Raw genomic sequence first — 20,527 nt, 5'->3', positions numbered from 1 at the left:
ACATCTTTTATTGGTACTGCTCAATTGTTCCCATTTGACTTAAAGCACGATCCCTTTAGTGGTGAATGGTGATATTATGTCCAACTGCAAGATAGATTATCTCTTTCTGCTACAGAACAAGTTGTGCAAATAAGTTTCTATCATTTGTCATGTGACTCAATACTCATGTGACAGTTGACTTCCTGTACCTTTAATAGTTCTACTTCACTGGATTGTCCATGTGTCATATAGTGAATTTTTACGTTTCTGCTTTTACCCTTTTGAAAACTACTTTTGGGCTTTCTATACTGTAGTTATAACCTCCCACAAGTTACCTCTGCATGCATCATCCCATCCTTAAATTTCCACAGCTGATAATTGTCATTGTTCAGTTTTGTCACTGCTATGTTTCGAGTTGCAGGTTATTTTCTTTTTTCTTCTCTTTATTTACTTTTATGAAATATGTTGATTTACGCTGGCGATTGCTTGAATTATTTTGTGTTCTTTCTGAATTCTTTAACTGGTTGCAGCATTTGCATTTTTGTTCATGCATCAAATACATGGCAAAAGTGTTGCAAAATTTGCTGTGACTAGTATAAGATAGTGCAGTATTACAAACATAGAAGGACTACACAGTGAGAACTTATGACACAGTGCCACCTGCTGTTTTGCCAGTTTATCTTCTCAAGCAATATTCAGCCTGCAACTGTTGCTCTATCAAGATTAACCTAACCATGATGTTTACCACTCCATTCCACCAAGTGTAATAAGTTGGCCAGTATCCCAGGAGCTACATTGATATTCTTACATGGTCAGTTACTGAGTGAACATGAAATAATGATTTTAGAGATTACTATATCTTCAACTATTATTTCACCAGTGATCCCATATTAAATTATTCTGATCTGTTTGTTCTCTGCTCTATATTACATATTAGATTTTCCATACATTCAGCCAAGTTTTTCCGGAACTGAAAACAAAGGGAATGATTCATGTTTTTCTGGGCATACCTGGCAAAAACTTGATACTTTTCTCCCTAATGCCTGAAAATAAATATGTAATTAGATAAGCTGAAATGTAGGTATGGCAAAATGATTTCAGGAAAAATGCTTACAAAATAGATCACATTTGTAGAAAATTTGATTTTTAACTCAATATATACAATGAAAAGTGCATTTGTCAGAATGAAGGCAAATTATTCTTGTATCTATTTTTTCACAATTGTGTAATGTTCTGGGCCCAGAGCCAGTACTGAATCATCTAATGCAGTACATATGAGTGGCAGTGAAGTTGGTTTCAGGAACTTTTATTCCCCTATTTTTTTGTTATTGAAAATTCAGTTCCAATAAGTAATGAGCCATGAGTTCCCGCAACTAGTAAAAAGACAAATATATGTGTATAAAAAATTTTTTCAACAATCCATGTAATGTACACATTCATGTGATAATACTGTATTATATTCACAAAATTGAAATAGCCAATGATATTCTAAATGCATTATTTATTAATAATATATGTTAGTATCGAAAACTCAATTCTAATAATATAGGTAAAAAAGCTAAAATAAAAGATAGCTCTGCATTGATCTTTGTGTGCATTGCTAATCATCACCTTTCCACTGGAAAAAAAAATAATAGAGAAATTCAACACCAGCACAAAGTTAAAATTTTGTCTTTCAACAAATTTTAGTAATGTAAGCTTATGTGACATGGGATGTAGGCGAAAGGTCAACAATGACAATGTTGACATTAGCGTTCGGGATTAGGGTTAAGGATAGAGGAGAAAAACTCACCCAAATGCCACAGGATTGGAGGTCTGACCTGAAAGTCACAGTCACATGACCACCAGGATTAGTAAAATGCCACTGAAGACGCCACAGACTTTGGGAGCAAGGTAAGTCACTGCTGGGACACCAGGGATGATATGTCGATATTTTAACATGTCTTCACTGTCTACTTGATGAATGTGACATGGTGAACATTGACATTATGACTGTCGTCAAATCATACCTAAGTATTTGTCGACATATCATGCCCAACCCTGTGACATGAATGGCCCCTTTGGCGGGTGCAGCAATTTCATAGGGTGTGCCCCCAGAGAGATTTAGTGAGGAATAATCTGAGGGGCGTTTCCAGCAACACCCAGCGGCATGTCTAGCACTAGCTTCAGATTAACAAATCTGCCTCTCATCATCATACTTCCTTAATCCCAACACATATCACGTTCCACCCAATCTTCCCACATCTTCTTCCCCATCAATCTACCCATCTCCATCACCTCACTTACCTGTGACCATATTATACCACACAGTAGTGCACCAAATTCATATTAGACCAAATAGAACTGAACTGAGTATTTAAAATTTTACATATACAATTCATCACACTGTTCTATCCTTAGATCCTCCTGGGGCAGGGTTAAAATAGGGTGCAAATTGAAGGGAAGCTGCCCTGCTATGCCTTGTGAGCCATTGAGTGACTCACTCACTGACACTGTCAGCTCATTGGAAATGCCTGTGGCAATGGTAATAGCATAAAGGGTGAGGACATTGACATTAAGGTGTGTCTGGGCACAACCTGGACCCTATGTGCACACACCTGTGGCTGGCTCCATATATGTTTCAATCAATACACACAGAGCATTTGGAGAGTATATCTACAAGATGATCACTCGCACTTTACTGGTCTACAGTGATTCAACTATCATGGTAATCTGCTACAAATAAATTAGATAAAGTCCATAAAGAACTAATTTACTCTGTACCATAATACAAAACATAACCTTAAAAAAGGATTCTACAGTATCTAGACTTTTTTGTCTGATGTCCACTTTTAGTCACTTCCGCATTTATATTTTTCTCTTGGTTTTCAACTTAGCCATTTCCTGAGTGCTCTCCCAAATGGTGTTAAAACATGCATTGTGGAAATTCCCATATGAGAGTGTATTAATATCAGTATGTATACATGTGTAACCCATGCACCTCTGGTCACCACCATGCACCTGGCGGGAAGATTGGTAGCGAATTCAATTAGCTTTGACACTGCCGCATAATGGCTACTTTTTATTAATCAATTAGAAATCTGTGTTAAATGTATGCGGCTTTTAGTTTTCAGCCCTTGGGTACAGTAGGTGAAAAGTAGGGAAAAGTTATTTAAATAAAAAATGTCAAGACATTTTGCAGAACCACATACGTAGTTTGCCCAGTAACTGAATTCCAGTATGTAGGGCATGTATTTTGGTGGGTTCTTCAGTATACGGGGCAGATATACTAAGCTCTGGAAAGTGATAAGTTGGAGACTGATAAACTACCAACCAATCAGCTCCTAACTCATTTTTCAAACAGCTTGTAAGATGACAGTTAGGAGCTGAGTGACTGGTAATTTATCAGTTTCCAGAGCTTAGTACATCTAAAAGAGAGATTCATTTTTGAACTTGCATATGGGTGCTTTTCCCAATATTTTAGAAACTCAATGAAAAACAATTAAAAATCATGTTACATAAATATTTTTTTTTAACACAAGTGTTTTTGGTGAAAAACACTTGCTTTCCATAATTTTTTCACTGTTAATAAATAATCAGGGCAGCACAGACGATGTAATGGTTAGCATCACTGCCTCACACTGCTGAGGTTGTGAGTTTGATTCAAACTACAGCCCTAACTGTGTGGAGTTTGCATGGATTTCCTCCCACACTCCAAAAATAAACTGGTAGGCTAATTGTCTCCCCACAAAATTAGTCCTAGTATGTACTGTATGTGTGTACATGTGGTAGGCAATATATTCTCCATAAAGCGCTAGATGTTTGCGCTATATAAATAACTTATAATAAATAATCAGCCATATACTATTATCCAATCTAATTTTTTACTTTTTGGGGATTCAGGGTGATTTCCCCACTTCCTCTTGCACCTCCCTCAAGACGCCCCATGTAGTATTACAACACAGTGGGGCTCATTCAGAGATGCACGCAGATGTGACCACAGAAGCTTATTGCTGCATAATGCAAATGCTGATAAAAAATCTTTCCCATGTGCAAGGACTGTGTCGCCTACATGCAGCATCTGTGCATGCAGTAATACAGATTGGTGCGTCCTTAGACACCACAATCAGTCACACCACTGAAACTTGCACCAGCCCTATGGCAGGAGCAGTTTCTACACCTGATTATTACCTCCTATGGGAACAGTCAAGCGTCTGTGTACATAACTGCTGTCACCTACCCATCTGCAATACTCCCATAACATGCCCAAAAGACAGACCATCTAACGCAACTTTCTGTCACCACCCAGGAACGCCGACTACGTTCTCGATACACTTCTCCCTGCATGTGCCTGAAATTGCAACTCTGTACAGACTCAATGGGGATGCATGCGTGGTGCAACTTACTGTAGATGCATGTGTAGTAGCAAACAAATCAATCCACTATGAGGGTTATTCAATATGGGAGCGAAAAGTCCGTGCTGGACTTTTTGCTCCACATCGGAGCTTTTCCTGGGCTAAAGTATCGGGCGCACGCCTGCTTTATCCCCGTATTCAATTAAATAGCTACGAAAACGGGAGCCGGCGAAATAGGATTGGCGAAAAAAAACGGGATTTACCTGGAATAAAGCTGTCAAAACATGGGGGATCACTATGGGTATCAACGTTTTAGCCTGCAAATGAAAGTCGGGGTTTTAAATAGCCTAAGAGCACTTAGGTTTTTTTTTCATTTTTTTAAGTGGTCCCATCAAATTTGGGGTACATGAAAATGGGTACTAGCATATTTTAATGTCCCTAAAGTAATTTTTTAAAAATTCTGCAAAAATGCACCTGCCGCTAATAGCCTATTCTAGAAAACACCAGCCGCATAATTACAGAATATCCCTGAACCTATTTCCCTATTTTTAAACATTTTATTCCCTTTTGTTTTTTTTCACCCCAATTTTTTAATTAATTTTTTGGGGTGTCCCTATTTTTTTTAGAAAACTTTTTTTGACAGTTATTTTTAACATGTCATTCCCAGGGATGCAGGCTATTTTTTTTAAGCCAGCACCCCTAAACCCCAATTCTGCACTTTTTTTCGCCACCTATTCAGTGGTGAAAAGTTAGCCCCGTTTTTTTTCAAAGACTTTTCGAACCTGCGAAAAGTCTTTGAAATTGGATATGGGGATAATTGAAATCGGCGAAAATGACGTCATCAGCGATAATTTATCGCCAATTTTGAAATCTTCGCTCCAAATTGAATACCCCTGTATGTCTGAAATAGGCAGTGCTTACACTGAATCGGGCCGAGATTCACTCTTTAGGTAGTGGGTCCTTGCAGGGTCCACCAATGGTTGACTCGGGAAATCCTTATTTGACCACTTGAAAAACCACTCGTTCACAGGTAAAGGAGAGAAGCCACTTGTCAAGTATATCATGACAAAAGTCATGTAACATTTGGCCTGGGTCCTTGTGACTGGTGTTTGTAAATGATTTCTCATAAAAACAATATTGGAAAAGGGTACTGAGTAGTAAACCGTAGGATTTTATGGGTTAATGGTAACAACAGCAAACATTTTGAATAGTGTTCAAGTTGGATAATACTAGATTAAGGTAAAAATACAAGCACAAGGTCATAATGGAATGCCAATTAAAAACAATTAACAGTAAAATTGACAATATCATAGATGTAATATCAATAGACATACACAGGCAATAATAATAATGCTAAAATATTCTGTAGTAATAGTAGCTGAGAGCCTATATCAGGACAATATACACAATGCAGTCTTTGAGAATGTCTCTGCCAGGTGGATTCCTAATGATAATAACAGTGATACTATCTACATCTGCTTATGTGGGTGTTATGGCCACCTATGTATCAATGTATATTATCCATGTCCTTGTCCTTCATTGTATTGTATTTTACTGTAAGTCACTTTTTGGTTATGTACCTTGTAAGGCGCTGCAGAACACTTGTGGCGCCATAAAAATAAACGATAATAATAATAATAATAATAATAATAATAATCTGTAGGAAGAGAGAAAAGTTACTGTACAGAAGACTATGGGGCTGATTATGAGTCAGACACACCTGTGACTTTATGCTAATGCCATGACAAAGTTCTTCCCTGGTGTAGATCTATGCATCCGAATGTGCAAGGAGTGAGACACTTACTGTTAGTGTCTATAAAAGGATCATATTTCCATATACTGTTCCATGCTTTTCCTAAACTAACCCGCTCTTTTAATTTATAAATCTTTCCTACAATTAGGCCCTGATTCAGAGACGGAAACTCTTTCAGAGCGCTCGCTCTGAATCAGGGAGGTTTTTTTTTTTAAATGGAGCCAGCCTCCTGGCCGCTCGCTAAGCTGTGGGTGACAACCCACAGCTTTTGCAAGCGGCCAGGTGATGGTCGCGATGGTCGCGACCATCGGGGCTTGCGATGAGACCCTTGTGGTAGGGTCTCATTCCTACAAGCCCCAGTGTGCTTCCTGCTCTAAATAGAGCAGGAAGCTCACCACTGACATCACTGGTGATGTCAGTGGTGCCTCCTACAAATGGCAGGCATTCCTTCGGGAACGCCTCCGTTTGTGTAGCCATCCTCCCTGCCTGCCTCCAAAACGGGGGAGCTGTCAATCACAGTCGACAGCCTCCCCATTTTGGTGCGAGATCCGTAGCGACGGAGCATCCGTCACTGGCCGGGTCTCACGCATGCGCAAGCTGGAGGCGGTGCATGCACAGGGGGCAAACATCGACCCGCTTGAGAGCGCATAGCGCTTGCGAGCAGGTCTGAATCAGCCCCTTAGTCCTTTCACCACATGAAATAACAAAACACCCACAGAGTTATTTGTATATTAACTATTTACTACAAAATAGAGTCGCACAGTACATATATAAATCTGATACAAATAACTACAAAACTATATATTCAATTACACATAAAATACAGTTTACATACTGTATATATGCAGTGGTGGCTCCAGAGGTGGTTCTGCAGCGCAGTTCAAAATTCAAATAGGGGAATCACACCAACTGCAAGTGAGTCCCAGCCAACTATGATGGGCAGCATTTGAAATGGCAGTTGGTGTGGTTCCCCTATTTGACTCTCGCTGCCTCTCTTGCAGGCAATCTTCTAGCTATAGCAGGCCTCTCTATTGACAATCCCTTCTGATTATCTTTAGAGATGTGCACTGACCCCCGTGTTTTGGTTTTGGATATGGATCTCCTCTGGTTTTGGATCTGGATTGGTTTTTCCAAAACCTCACCTCCGTGTTTTGGTATTCGGTTTTGGTTTTGGATCTGGATTTTTTCTTAAAAAATCATAAAAACAGCTAAAATCACATAAAATTGGCCTTTTTTGTTCCTACAGTATTATTAACATGTATTTCCACTCATTTACAGTCAGTGTTGACCACTCACAGCTCACTATATTGTTTTCATCCAGTTTAGGCCCAAAATTTGCAAGAAACTAGCTGGCTGACTAAGCAAATCGGCAGCAGTGAGCGGCACAAACACATGGCAGTTCAACTTCAAACATGGCGCATCAGGAAACACTTTTATTATTCAAGAGAGGCCTGAGGGAGTTGGAGTTTGTATGTAGTTGAAGGCAGGACTGGGACAGGAAGGGTTGATTGGTAGTAAATTTAATTAAATTTTTTGATTCCAAAGAAAATTTATGAGGAAGAAGGGAAGGGGAGGAGGCATTTGCAAAAAAAAGTATACATTCACATCAGTCCTTGCCACAGAATAATCCTTGAGCATGGCTGCTGCTACTACAGCTGGGAGTGGATTTTCTCATCCCAGAAGGGGACCAGGAAGAGTGCTTTCCAAAAGCAAATAAACAATTGACTTAAATAATCCTTTGCAAACCTTCTGTAAAGGCATTTCCCAACCTGTACAGGGACATTAAAAAAACAGAGTTAGTTAGTGGCCTCAAGCGTAAGATCTATGATTTAAGGCAGGGGTAGCCAACCCTAAGAGCTACCAACAGTGCATGTTTTCCAGGTCTCCTCACAGAATAATAACTGTAATAATTAACTCCACCTGTGGAATTTTCCAAATGTATTGATGAGTAATGAATACACCTGTGCACCAGCTAGGTGGTCTTGAAAACATGAACTTTAAGTAGCTCTCGAGGACCGAGGATGGCTATCCCTGATTTAGGCCTTACATTGTGTCTTTCTTGAGAATCCTGCATCTGCTTCTGTGGCTAGGAATGGATTTTCATCCCAGAAGGGGACCAGGAAGAGTGCTTCCAAAAACAATTTATTTAAATAATTCATTGGATTGGTGGAAATAAAGGCATTTCCCAACCTGTACAGGGACATTAAAAAAAACAGAGTTAGTTTTAGTGGCCTTAGGCCCTGATTCAGAGCCGAACGCTCTTTGTGAGCGCTCGCTCTGAATCTGGGCGGCCTGGTTTTTTTTTCAATCCGGCCTCCCGGCTGCTCGCTAAGCTGTGGGTGACCACCCACAGCTTTTGTGAGTGGCTAGGTGATGGTCGTGTCCATTGCAACCATCGGGCTTGCGACAAGACCCTTGTGGTAGGGTCTCGTTCCCGCAAGCCACAGTGAGCTTCCTGCTCTAATAGAGCTGGAAGTCCACTACTGACATCATGAGTGATGTCAGTAGGGCTGCCCTCAAATGGCAGGTGTTCCTTAGGGAATGCCTCCGTTTGGCCAGCCACCCCCCTTCCTTGCCTACAAAACGGGGCGAGCTGTCAATCAACATCGACAGCCGCCCTGTTTTTTTGCGAGCCCCGGAGGGAGTGATTTCTCGCTCACTCTGGGGATCAGGCACGCGCAGTGTGCATGCGGCAAATGCGCACTGCCTGGCCATCGACCCACTTGCGAGTGCATAGCGCTTGTGAGTGGGTCTGAATCAGGCCCTTAGTTCAAACTGCCATTGCTCCCACTGTCCACTTAACCATATCAGATATGTGAATACGCGGAACAGAGCATTAAATGCAACATTTCAGATTTAAGGTTTAAGTCTTACGTTGTGAATTTCTTGGGAATTCCTTCTTGAGCGCCATGCCTGCTTGCTGGGAGTGGATTTTTTCATCTCAGAAGGGGACCAGGAAGCGTGCTTTCCAGAAATAAATAAACAATTGACTTAAATAATCCTTTGCAAACCTTCTGTAAAGGAATTTCCCAACCTATACAGGGACATTAAATAAAACAGAGTTAGTTAGTGGCCTTCAAATTGCTGTTGTTCCCAATGTCCACTTAACCATATTACTTAGATATGTAAACAAGCGGAACAGAGCATTAAATGCAACATTTAATTTTAAGGTTTAAATTTTACGTTGTGGCCATGGTTATGGGCCTACCCACTGTGCCCAGGTAACCTCTGAGGGTAGGTCCCTAACATACTGGGGTTAAAATCCAGAGTGCAGGATACCCAAAAACCTCTTTTATTATTTGCAAAATTCTATTGCAAAATGTATTATTATATATAATGAGTAATGTTGGAGTTGTGCATCTGTAATTCTTTTTTGTATGTTTGCAATAATAGTCTCCACAATTAGCACCTCCCATTATATATATTTTCAGGGTGTGCAGTCTAGGCCCCCCTTTCCACATATTATATTAAGTTTTACATTTTGTCTGGAGATCATTGAGAAAGCAGAAAAAGAGCTCCACCACAAATGGCAGATGACTAAACTCACACACAAAGGTTTAATAGAAATAGATACAACACCAGATCAGATGTTTACCCTGGAGGATCTGTCTCATTCATCATGGTGCCCCCAAGATTGTGCAAATTCTGCCAAAAGAGAGACTGACACCACGGCTAAACATGAGAGTCACCTTCTGGATGTGAATTGTCTCATTTGCAAAGGGGAAAACCCAACCCTCAGATGAGATGGATCTCAGCCAGTGGACAACATTGAAATCACCATTAAAAGTTACAATGGAAGGCTACAGTGTGGAGAATCTTTCTTCACAGTCAGGAGAGGCCTCAGAGAACATGAAAAAAGATCCTCTAGGTACTGAACTTCAAGGGATTTCTCCATCATGTTCTGCAGTGTGGAAAGCTTCATTCACATGTTTTCTATAAAGCAGTTCAAAGTTACAGCCTTCAAAGTGTCTGGCTATAACACCCACCTTTGCCAGGAATTACCAAAGATTATCACAAGGAAAGGATTCATCTGTCCGGCATCTGTCTGGGAATTCATGGTTCATATCTGGCCTGAATGCACTAAGACATCCAGTGATTCTGTGTTTTGTAGCTGACTTTATTCCTACCTGTATCGCAAACTAAAATACGGAATAGTGAGCACAGACAACATGAAGGCCTTTGTTATTCCGCTGCCTGCATAACCAATACCTCCCAGACTACACCCACTGGTGGGACCAGGTCTTGATAATGACCATCCCCATCTGTTGCTAGGCCTTCTTCTTCCAAACCATCCATCCTGGACTTCCTGTCCAAAAAGGGTGAGCAGGGTACAGAAAGAGGAGCTAGATGTCCCCGATGAAATTTTTTTTATCTATAATAGATGATGTGGAAAGAGAAGAGCTTCAGATGTTGGAACAGGGGCTCCCACCTATTTGGCTTCCCTCCAGAGAGCAGAGCTCTGTTCCTCAGGAAGTGTCTATGCCAGAGCTGATAGGTAGTCTCTGTCTGTTGGTAAACATCCTTCAGGAGATGGCAACCCAGAATAACTACAACTATAATAATGTGTCCACTGATAACCAGCCTGGTCACTTAACTGCAACATACCCCATATGGCCAACTCAAAACATGACACCCAGTTTGCAGCCTCCTCTTCCTTATGACACTAATCCAGTCACCATGGTTGATCAATCAGCCATGTGTGGTCCATCCAATTTTTGGCCTTCTACTTTCTAACATCATAATAACACACTAGACTTATAATCTTTGTTTTTGTTTACATTTTTGAACAGAACAGTTTTAGAATTTAGGATGTCCACATGTCCACTCTATATAGGTTTTTAAATATGGGCTTTAGTATTTTTAGAGCATATAACAACTTTATAAGCAGTTAGGATAACATTATTATTTTTTGGGCAGCAGCCCCAGCACAGCACCCCTTCGCACCTGCGCCGATGACAGTGACAGGTGAGCCTAACATGCACATGAAAAAAATTGTTTGTTTTATTTTTGGGCAGCAGCCCTTGACAGACAGCAGCACTGCACCTCTGCACAGCTATGCCGAAGACAGTGACAGCCAGGTGTGGCTAACACACACACACACAAAAAAAAAATTTTTTGGGCAGAAACCCTTGACAGACAGCAGCACAGCACCCCTGCACAGCTACGCTGATGACAATGACAGCCAGGTGTGACTAACACACACACACAAAAATTGTTTTTTTATTTTTGGGCCAGCAGCCCCTTGACAGACAGCAGCACAGCACCCCTGCGCAACTATGCCGATGACAAAAAAATTGTTTATTTTTTTAACACTGGGGTAAACCCCTGAAAAGAGGCAGCAGCCCCCTTAACAGACAGCAGCACTGCACCCCTGCACTGATGACAAGTGTGGCTAACACAATTTTTTTTAATTTTTCCACACTGGGGGTGGGTGAAGAGCACCCCTGAAGGACACAGCACCCCCTGGACAACACAGCACAACAGCCAGCCCCTATATGGACAACAGTAGTAAGCCAGCCCCTATATGGACAATAGTAGCCAGCCAGCCCCTATGGTCAGCATCAGCAACAGATCCCAGCTCCCTCCCTGTGCACGTTCCACAGCCGGAATGAAAAATGGCGGCAATCGCAGGACCTTTTATAGAATCCAAAACCTGTGAGAATCCGACAGCGGATGGATGAAGTTTTGCCTCGTTTTCAGATTCGAGTCGACTCGGATCTACCTCGGATCCCCGTAGTTCGGGTGGGTTTGGTTCTCAGGGAAACGAACCCGCTCATCTCTAATTATCTTGCAATTAGCTCTAATAGTCTTGCAGCCTTGTCAGACAGATGTAGAGCTTTCTTCACTGGTCTTGTAGACTTATCTGTTAGTGAAGGTGTTATGGCAGCTTTTTCTTAGACCAGTGATTGTCTACAGTGTGTGATTCCCCTATCACATTTATCTATAAGTGTGGTAAAGTCTCTCTAATATGTTGAAGATGTTATGGCAGCTTGTTCACAGACCAGTGACTGTCTACAGTGTGTGATTCCCCTATCACATCTATCTATAAGTGTGGTAAAGTCTCTCCATTATGTTGACTGTTGACAGGAATCTCACATTCATAGTATTCACACAGACGGTAGATTCTGTCTTCCCCAACAACTGTGACCAAGTGGTGTGCAGTCTCTCTGCTTCTCAGAATAGACTGAGAACATAAGAACAAGGCAGCAGGTTCATTTTTCTATGGTGTATCTCCCTTTTGTAGGCTCAGAAGATTTTCTTACATTTGTTTGTCATTGCAGGTAGCTTCTCTGGGTATAGCTACAGACCAGATTATGGCCTATGGCCACCTCTCCTCCCTCCATGCCACTATCCTCTCTAAGGAGTCTACTTACTATGCCACCACATACCATGGAGAAAAAGTTACCCCTGCTTTGCCTGCTTGCACTGCGAAGCAAGAGGCAGCTACCGCGATTGTTACCAAGACAGCTCATGCTGAAGTGGGTGATCGGAAAGTCACCCTGTCAGCGTTGAGAGCACAGACACATAACGCTTTCTTAAAGGCTGACTGCGCATGTGTCATTCTGTCCACCATTGAAATATGGGTCACAATGTAATTGGTGATTTGCATACAGTAGCAGCACGTGTCCCGAGATCACAGAGGAATCACATGCACAGCTTCTTCACAACTTTTTTCAAGAACAACTTTATTGAACACAAACATTCAAACAACAATGCAGACCAGGACACAGCACCACACTATAAAGGAGCAAGATTTCGGCAGCAATATGAGGCGATGACAGCGCTGGAGAAAACATCAGGCGGTAAGTACATAAACACTTTAGGAACTACTGAAACACTTAGCGCACCCATAGGAGTCAATTGCAGCACTAAACAAACCATTAATTAGCGCAGGCAATCAAACAGCAGTAAAAATCCTTTATATATATATTGAGAAGCGATATGTACAAGGATTTACACTGCATTTTCATTTTTTTACCCTTTTGTCCTGTTAGTAGATAGACCCCATATTCCCTCACTTCCTGTGATTTGGGCTTCAATGCCCTGATTTTTCCTAGACTCTGATGTAATTTCCTTATGTTCACACAGCTTAAAGTTCCAGGGCCTTTGTAGTTTCCAACACTTGAGGCTGCATCAAACTCTTTCCTACTGCATGAAACTCCACCCACCATGTCAATCAACTCATGGGTCACAAATGTGGCATTGGGTCCGGAGGTTACACATATATGATATAATAAACCTATTCCTAGAGGTATATTTACTAAGTAAGAGTTTTTAGAAATGGAGATGTTACCCATAGCAACTAATTTTAGTACAATCTAATTGATTGCTATGGGAAACATCTCCATTTCTAAAAAGTCTCACTTTAGTAAATATATCCACTAGTTTAAATTCTAAATATAGAAGCCATTAATGAGTTTGGTATCCATGTTGATAACAGAGACAAAGATACTTCAGATGCTCTTAGGGGTATATTTACTAACAATCGAGTTTGGTCGAGTTAGCAATCTCTGGAGAGTTTTGCCACTTTCTCCCACTTACAAATTTACTAATGTCAAACTCGGGAGAGAAATCTCCTTTGCTACAGGAAAAGTGTGGAGCGTTAGCAAATTCTCTTTAATTCACCATCGGCCAAACTCAAGTAAATTTTCACTAGTGAAGATAGGATTTGGGAATTTACCAGGATGAGAGTTTCAAAACTCTCACGAGAATGGAAAAGTCTCATGTCCAAATTCTTGAAATCAATTCACCTGCATGTGAGTTGTGAGTTCTGCAGAAACATACACAGATCAGTGTGATCCATGTATGTTTCTGCCTGTAAATAGCCTAAACAGAGTGAAATGTTTAAAATAAATAACATAGGGTCCCCCCCAAAAAAGCATAACCAGACATGGACTGCTCAGCCAGTCCTGGTTTCTACAAATATGAGATAAAAATCTAGTAAAGTTACCGCGTATTTTGGGAACCAGCACTGGGTTGCTGGGCCTGTCCTGGGTTTAAAAATAGGGGGGAAAATTACTTAGGGTTCCCCTATTTTTAAAACCAGCACCAGACTCATATCCGGCCGGGGTGTAATGCCACAGCCAGGGGACCCTATCACCAAGTCTCCCCGACCAAAGCATTAACACCCCAAGCCGGTCCGCCCAAGCCAAGGATCTCAGGGTAGGTGGGGACCTCCACAAAAAAGGTGTCTCCCCTCTCCAGAGCACCCCAGTTTTAGTCTGAAGCCCAGGGCTCTTCCCCGCATCCCTGGAGCGGTGTGTACGGGGGTAATAGTAGTGTCAAAACTGAGAAACTATTGTTTTTTACCATGGAACTACAGGTGCCAGCATGCCTGCCCTTTGGCACTTGTGGAACTACAATTGCCAGCAGGCGGCTGGCACGCGTACTCCCACTGTAAAAAAATTGTTAAATAACCTAAGTACACACATTGTAAAAAGTATAACTTTGCTACATAGACCTACCACACTCACACATACTTATCTGTTGCCAGATGTTCTGTACCTTTCTCCAGTAGACTTCCAATGGGAATACCTGTGAACAAAGACCTTATACTCACCTCCGCTGGTCTCAGTAGCATCCCCGGTAAGTCCTGAGCACAGCAGACTGTAGCCATCTATGTGTTGTCCCATAGATGGCTACCCGGCTTCTGACGGGAGACCTCCATGTGGGAACTGTCTGTAGAAAATCAGCATCCTGTTTACAATTAGCGGCTGCTGATTAGCTGGCAGGTCCGGTTTTCTGACATTTTCCGTGTAATTTTTCCCCCCTATTTTTAATGCCAGGACAGGCTCAGCAGCCCAGTGCTGGTTCCTAAAATACGAGGTAACTCTACTCATTTTTTACCCCGTATTTCTAGGAACCAGGACTGGCTGAGCAGTCCAGGGCTGTTTATGCTTTTTTGGGGGGGCCCTACATCATTTTTTTTTAACCTTTTTTTACAGGTACAACACATAAGCAGCCTTCACATGATATGTGCATGCTGCTTGTTCAGGAGAGTTTGGCAGAGAGAAGACACTGCAATCTCGGGTGAGTAAGCTCTATCTAAACTTGCTACTCGGGGGAGATATCTTGATCTGCTTCACCATCGGCCAACTCGGTCACAACTAAACTCACTTCTTAGTAAATTTGTGAGTTTCAAAAGCATCAAATCTGCCGAGTTTCGGCGAAGCAAATCGAGTTGAAAAAAAAAACTCGAATAGACTCGATTCTTAGTAAATAATAAATGATTACAGTACTTTAATTACTATTTATTATTTAGACAGATATTTACAGCATTATCAAAATAATTAACATCCAATTTTTGTATTCTAAAGGAAGAATATTTGTGGACTATGCATACGTCACAAGATAAAATAATCTGTTTTTCTTAATTAAATATAACTAACGTTAAAAAAAAAAAAATTAAACAAACATGACAGAAAAAGAAAATAATATACAAATACCTGAAAAGAACATATTTCTGTGGAAGGCTTTTACCTTCTAACCCTGAAAGGTTATTACATATTTTGCAATGACACAGTGGGTGGCTTGTCTAAAGAAGATGGGTTTAATTGCTTAGAATCTCTGACAACATCTGATGTGATGAGCCTTCAAGGAAAATGATGCCCTTCATAATGGCCCTAAAAGAATAACCACTCAATCACTTGTGGAAACGCTTCCATCACACTCAAACCAATCTCAGTGGGACTGACGATCAAAACATAGTCTCATAAAACAAACATTAGAATAATAAAATAAAGCATTTTGCACATTAATGGCATATACAACTTTTAATTTCTGCTTACACATTTAATAATATTGATTTAAAACTGTACTTTTTATGTTAATTTTATATTAAAAGACTAGGTTGCAATGATTGCAGTTACCTGGAAAAATACATTAATTTTAACATTTCTTAATTAAAACAGGGATCGTACCCACTGTTATGTAACTATAGTTGTAGCTCCTTATGGAAACAGCTCGTATGTAGATGATAGACAAAGTTTCTTTCATATTTGTAAGAAAAAATTAAATTTTTAAAAATGTTGAATGTTTTAGGCATTTAACTATAAAAACAGATCAGAGATCAGAAATGCACAATAATTTTTTAGATACATATTTTCAATTCCATAATAGTTTGAATAGAAATAATATATTTTAGCAAATCACACATACAGGACCTGATTCAGAGCAGCTCGCAAGCGCTGTGCGCTCTCACGCGGCCCGATGGTATGTGAATGCTTCATTCTGCGCATGCGTGAACTACTCTGTGCGATCACAAACCGCTCGCTCACCAAGCAAAGACAGCCCAGTGAAATGAGTGACAGGAAAGGCCATTTGTGGGTGGTAACAGGGGCAGGACACTAATAACGGAGGAGTGGAGGTGCGAACGCAGGCGTGCCTGAGTGTTCCAACGCCATTTCAAAGGCGTGCATAATTAACAGGCAGCGTCATAGTACACGTCACATGCCTGTTTTTTACACGGAAGTCCTCGCAGTGCTTGCAGTGGGGTAAGGCAACCACAAGTGCTGCTTTAGCTTCCGATGGTCCTCGATGTACCAATGTTTTAAAACACTTCCTGGAGATGACGTGCGCTAGTGGGCGTTTCAACATACGCTAATGGGTGTCTGCATACACAGAGCAATCGCTCGCACAGCCAAAGTGGGTGTGCTAATGCCTTTCCGAGTGAGCTCCTGCCATGGCATCACTTTTCCGAATTTGCATACGCTGGATGCGAGCGATCGCATCTAGTGAGCGGCTCTGAATCAGGTCCACAGTCTTTAAAGCACTGCCTCAACATTCACATTTTCACTCTCGCCTATTACATTCCCTGCATTGTCCACCTACAATGTCCCCGTGTCTCCTGTCCCATCCCTCTAGATGGTAAGTTCTCATGAGCAGGGCCCTCACTAAATTATGGGGGAGATGTATCAATCTTTCTAAAGAGTGGAAAAGTGTAGAAGTTGCATTGCAATCAGTCAAATTATACCTATCATTTTATAGAATGTACTTGACAAATGCTACCTCAAAGCTGATTGGTTGCTATGGACAACTTCCTCACTTGCCCACTCTTTAGAAGTCTTCACATACCTCCCCCTTAGTATCATGCAGATGATGCTGAAGAAGTTAATACTTTTTGAGGAGGTAATAGTAAATGATGAGATGATATTGTATGCCAGTTACAAATATACTGTCAGTATTGTATGACAGTCACAAAAAAATTATCTATATTGTATAGCAGTCTCAAAAATACTATCTGTACTGTATGGCGGTCATTATATGCTCTCTGAATTGTATGGCAGACTCAAAATGCTGTCTAAATTGTATGATAGCCTGAAAAATGCTCTTTGTAGTGTATGGCAGTAATTTGTATTTTCTCTGTACTGTGTGGCAGCCATACAATACCATTTGTATTGTATTGTTATAACAAAAATTATTTTTTTGTGTGGTGGCTGGTGATATTGTGGTGCCGAGAAACAACATTTTATTTAGGCCAAAAAAAACGTTCTGACTATCCTGACGGTCTGTAAATTTGCTTTACCGTTAGTGGACTAATGACAAGATGTCACATCACAGACTTTGAAAATGAGCCAAAAGAAAAAGAGCAGCTACGCGGACACTGGTCACGTACAGAGAATCTCAGAGGAAGAGAAAGAAATAGAAGTTGAGGAGCAGAGCCTAAGGGAAATACGGCAAGTGCTGCTGCAAAGTTGTCAAAGAGAATGAGATGAAAGAGGAAAGTTCGGCCCGGGGTGGGTTAGGGGGATGGTGGTACATTGTGTGAGGGAGTACTGTGCTGGTGCCCCCCTGTCATATTTTTCTGGACCCGCCACTGACTAGATACAAAAAATTGCAATTCTGACAAGACATCCTCACAGAAAGCCCTGTTAAAGCCTAGTTACATCTATTCAATCACAAATAGAGATCTCTGCATCCTTTTTAGTTGGCTAACTTTATATCAGATCCATGCACAGTGTAAAGATATGCAAGATACACTCCACAAATGGACTTGAGCTCAACTCTACATCAGGCCCATTTGGTTTTATCCTGCAATTTTATTTATGTGAATATTATTCTTTGTGTAACTTATACATACATACTGTAATCTAATCAATACTTGTTTTGTGATGCTATTGTACCTGTGCAACTCATACTTGTTTTTGTACAGCTCATCTTGTCACTTTGCTTCATATCAACCCCTGTATTTTTATGTTGACTGTACAGTGCCGCATAATTTGTGGTGCCATACTGTACAAATAATGATAATGATAAAACTAAAAGTGAAACAAGTGGTGTCTGTTATGGTATGTATGATATTCTTGGCTTTTGTTGTGGGATTTTCAGGCATTTTTTCAAGATAGCAACTGACTTCAATGCAATTTAAAAATAGAACGAAACTGAAAACTAAATTATTCCCATATATTCCCATGAATTAAATATCAAGTGAATGATGTTTCCTTATTAACTTTCACATATAATATAATAGTCTGAAGATACTCTAACATATAAGTTTGCCCTTTTAAATAGTTTTGAACATTTTTAGAATTTTGTTTTATTTTATTTAATTCATTAATTAGTTAAATAAATATTTGTCAAGATAAAAATAATTGTACTATAACTTTTCAATTACTGTAATGTTGGTGAGTTTAATAATGAAAATCACTGGGAAAAATAAGGGAAGGCAAAGTAATACCTGAGCTCATGGGCTACAATATATACAGTGCTTTTTTTCCCTATAAAAAAGTAGAGTTGTGCGGGCTCAGTTTTCTGAAAACAGAGCCCGCCCGAACTTCATAGATCCGATTGAATCCGAGCAGCGGCTGGGTGTTCCCACCTTGCTCGGATTCCAAATCGAGGCAAAACTTCATCATCCCGGCTTTGGATTTTTGCGGGTTTTGGATTCTTTAGTCCAACCCGCAGTGATTTGAGCGTCATTTCACACTGACTTCAATCTGTGCTGTGCTGTGTGCGCTAAGTGTCCAGTGGCTGCTGTGCTGTGTCCATCTTCTCCACCTCCAGTGGCTTCTGCTATGCTGTGTCCACTCCAGGCCCTGTGTGCAGTGGCTGCTGCTGTGTCCATCCATTCCCTGTGTCCAGTGGCTGCTGCTGTGTCCATCCACTTCCTTATTAGTCTAACTGTCACACAGCGGTGCTGCACTATGACTCCGCAGGCCATACCCCACTGCGATATAAGCAGTGTGACTCTGCAGTTGTCATTTGTGGAAAAAGTAAAAATAATTATTTTTTTTTGATTGCTTATACAACTTGTGTGCTCTGAGCCTGATTCAGAGTCGGACGCTATTTGGGCTCGCTCGTTCAGAAAAAGGGGCCGGATATTTTAATAGAGCGCTCGCTCTTTGCGGTCTGTTGACGCCTCTATGTCTCAGCGAGCGAATGAAATATGCACTCGCTATTTTGTAAAGATGCCCCCTGGCCGTTCGCATCATACGTCATCTCCGCTATTTATTAGATTAATCGAGTACATCGAAAGGCGTATGAACTACTTGCAGTGCTTGTGGTTGGATTTTTCTACCGCAATCATGCGAACAGTTCAGGCTAAGAGACAACCAAGCGACGTGGCCGATGACGCTGCTTTGTTAATTATGCACACCCTTAAAACGCCCATTTTAACCATTTGGCACGCCTGCGTTCGGATCTCCACTCCCTGTTTTCAAGCACCTTCCCCTGTTACCACCCACAAACGCCTCATCCTGTGACTCAAATTAGCAGGCACTCGCTATTTTGCGAACACACGATTTCCGACCGCACTGACTTGTTGGGGCATGTGCATTACGATCCATATGCATGCGCAGATGTGCGAACATCGCTCGGAGCGAACGAGCGGCCGCTTACGAGCAGCTCTGAATCATGCCCTCTGTCCCCCAGTGTGTTTGTTCAGGTACATATAAGCGCTGTGACTGCATGCAGTGTGAGCTGAGCTGCAAAATAAAAAAAGTAGGGAAAAAAAATTCTTCTATTGTTTGTATTGGGATGTAGTTATGAGACCGGCTCAATCCCGACAGCGGAATCCCTGTGAGGGATTTAACATAGGCGTTAAAATACTGACACCTATGTTAATCCCAACGCTGGAATGCCAAGGATGCCAGCCCAAACTAAGGTAAGTCCGGGCCGGCCCCCAGCATTAGCCGCGGGGGGGGGGGAGGGTTAGGAGTAGGGGCTCTAGCGGAGTTAGCATTAGGTTTGGGGGGGAGACTAGGGTTAGGCACCCCTAGGTGGGAGGGTTAGGGTTAGGCACCACTGGGGGGAGGATAGGGTTAGGCACCCCCTTGGGAGAGTTAGGCACTACCTCGGGAGGGATAGGTTTAGGGTACAGGGTGGGGAGATTAGGTTTAGGCACCCCCGGGGGGGACTTAGGGTTAGGCACCACCACAGGAGTTTAGAGTTAGGCACCTCTAATGGAGGGTTAGGGTTAGGGGGGGAGAGGGGAGGGTTAGGTAACTAACAGACACTGTCGGGA

General features: G+C 41.4%; 1 protein-coding gene across 3 annotated transcripts; it reads left to right on the top strand.

Annotated features, from left to right (window-relative positions):
- The first annotated feature begins 12,697 nt into the window (after nucleotides 1–12,697).
- Nucleotides 12,698–18,560, top strand: LOC148540829 (uncharacterized). Of its 3 annotated transcripts, none has more exons than XR_015880189.1 (4): nucleotides 12,698–12,869; nucleotides 14,561–14,652; nucleotides 15,012–15,096; nucleotides 17,626–18,560. XR_015880189.1 is itself a non-coding variant. In XM_088481960.1 (4 exons), exons 2-4 carry the CDS (start codon nucleotides 14,592–14,594, stop codon nucleotides 17,715–17,717), a joined length of 267 nt encoding a protein of 88 aa, XP_088338086.1. In that variant the 5' UTR covers nucleotides 12,698–12,869; nucleotides 14,561–14,591; the 3' UTR covers nucleotides 17,718–18,560. The 3 variants fall into 3 exon arrangements, 2 of the variants coding, with proteins under 2 accessions (XP_088338086.1, XP_088338085.1); XM_088481960.1 differs by having other exon boundaries at nucleotides 17,597–18,560; XM_088481959.1 differs by lacking the exon at nucleotides 14,561–14,652 and having other exon boundaries at nucleotides 17,597–18,560.
- The last annotated feature ends 1,967 nt before the right edge of the window (nucleotides 18,561–20,527 follow it).

The sequence above is a fragment of the Taudactylus pleione genome, unplaced genomic scaffold (genome assembly GCF_031769625.1).
Source record: "Taudactylus pleione unplaced genomic scaffold, aTauple2 ptg000017l, whole genome shotgun sequence".
In the NCBI taxonomy this organism is placed as follows: domain Eukaryota; kingdom Metazoa; phylum Chordata; class Amphibia; order Anura; family Myobatrachidae; genus Taudactylus; species Taudactylus pleione.
Note: the sequence above shows the minus strand (reverse complement) of the source record. Positions and strands in the feature narration are given on the sequence as shown.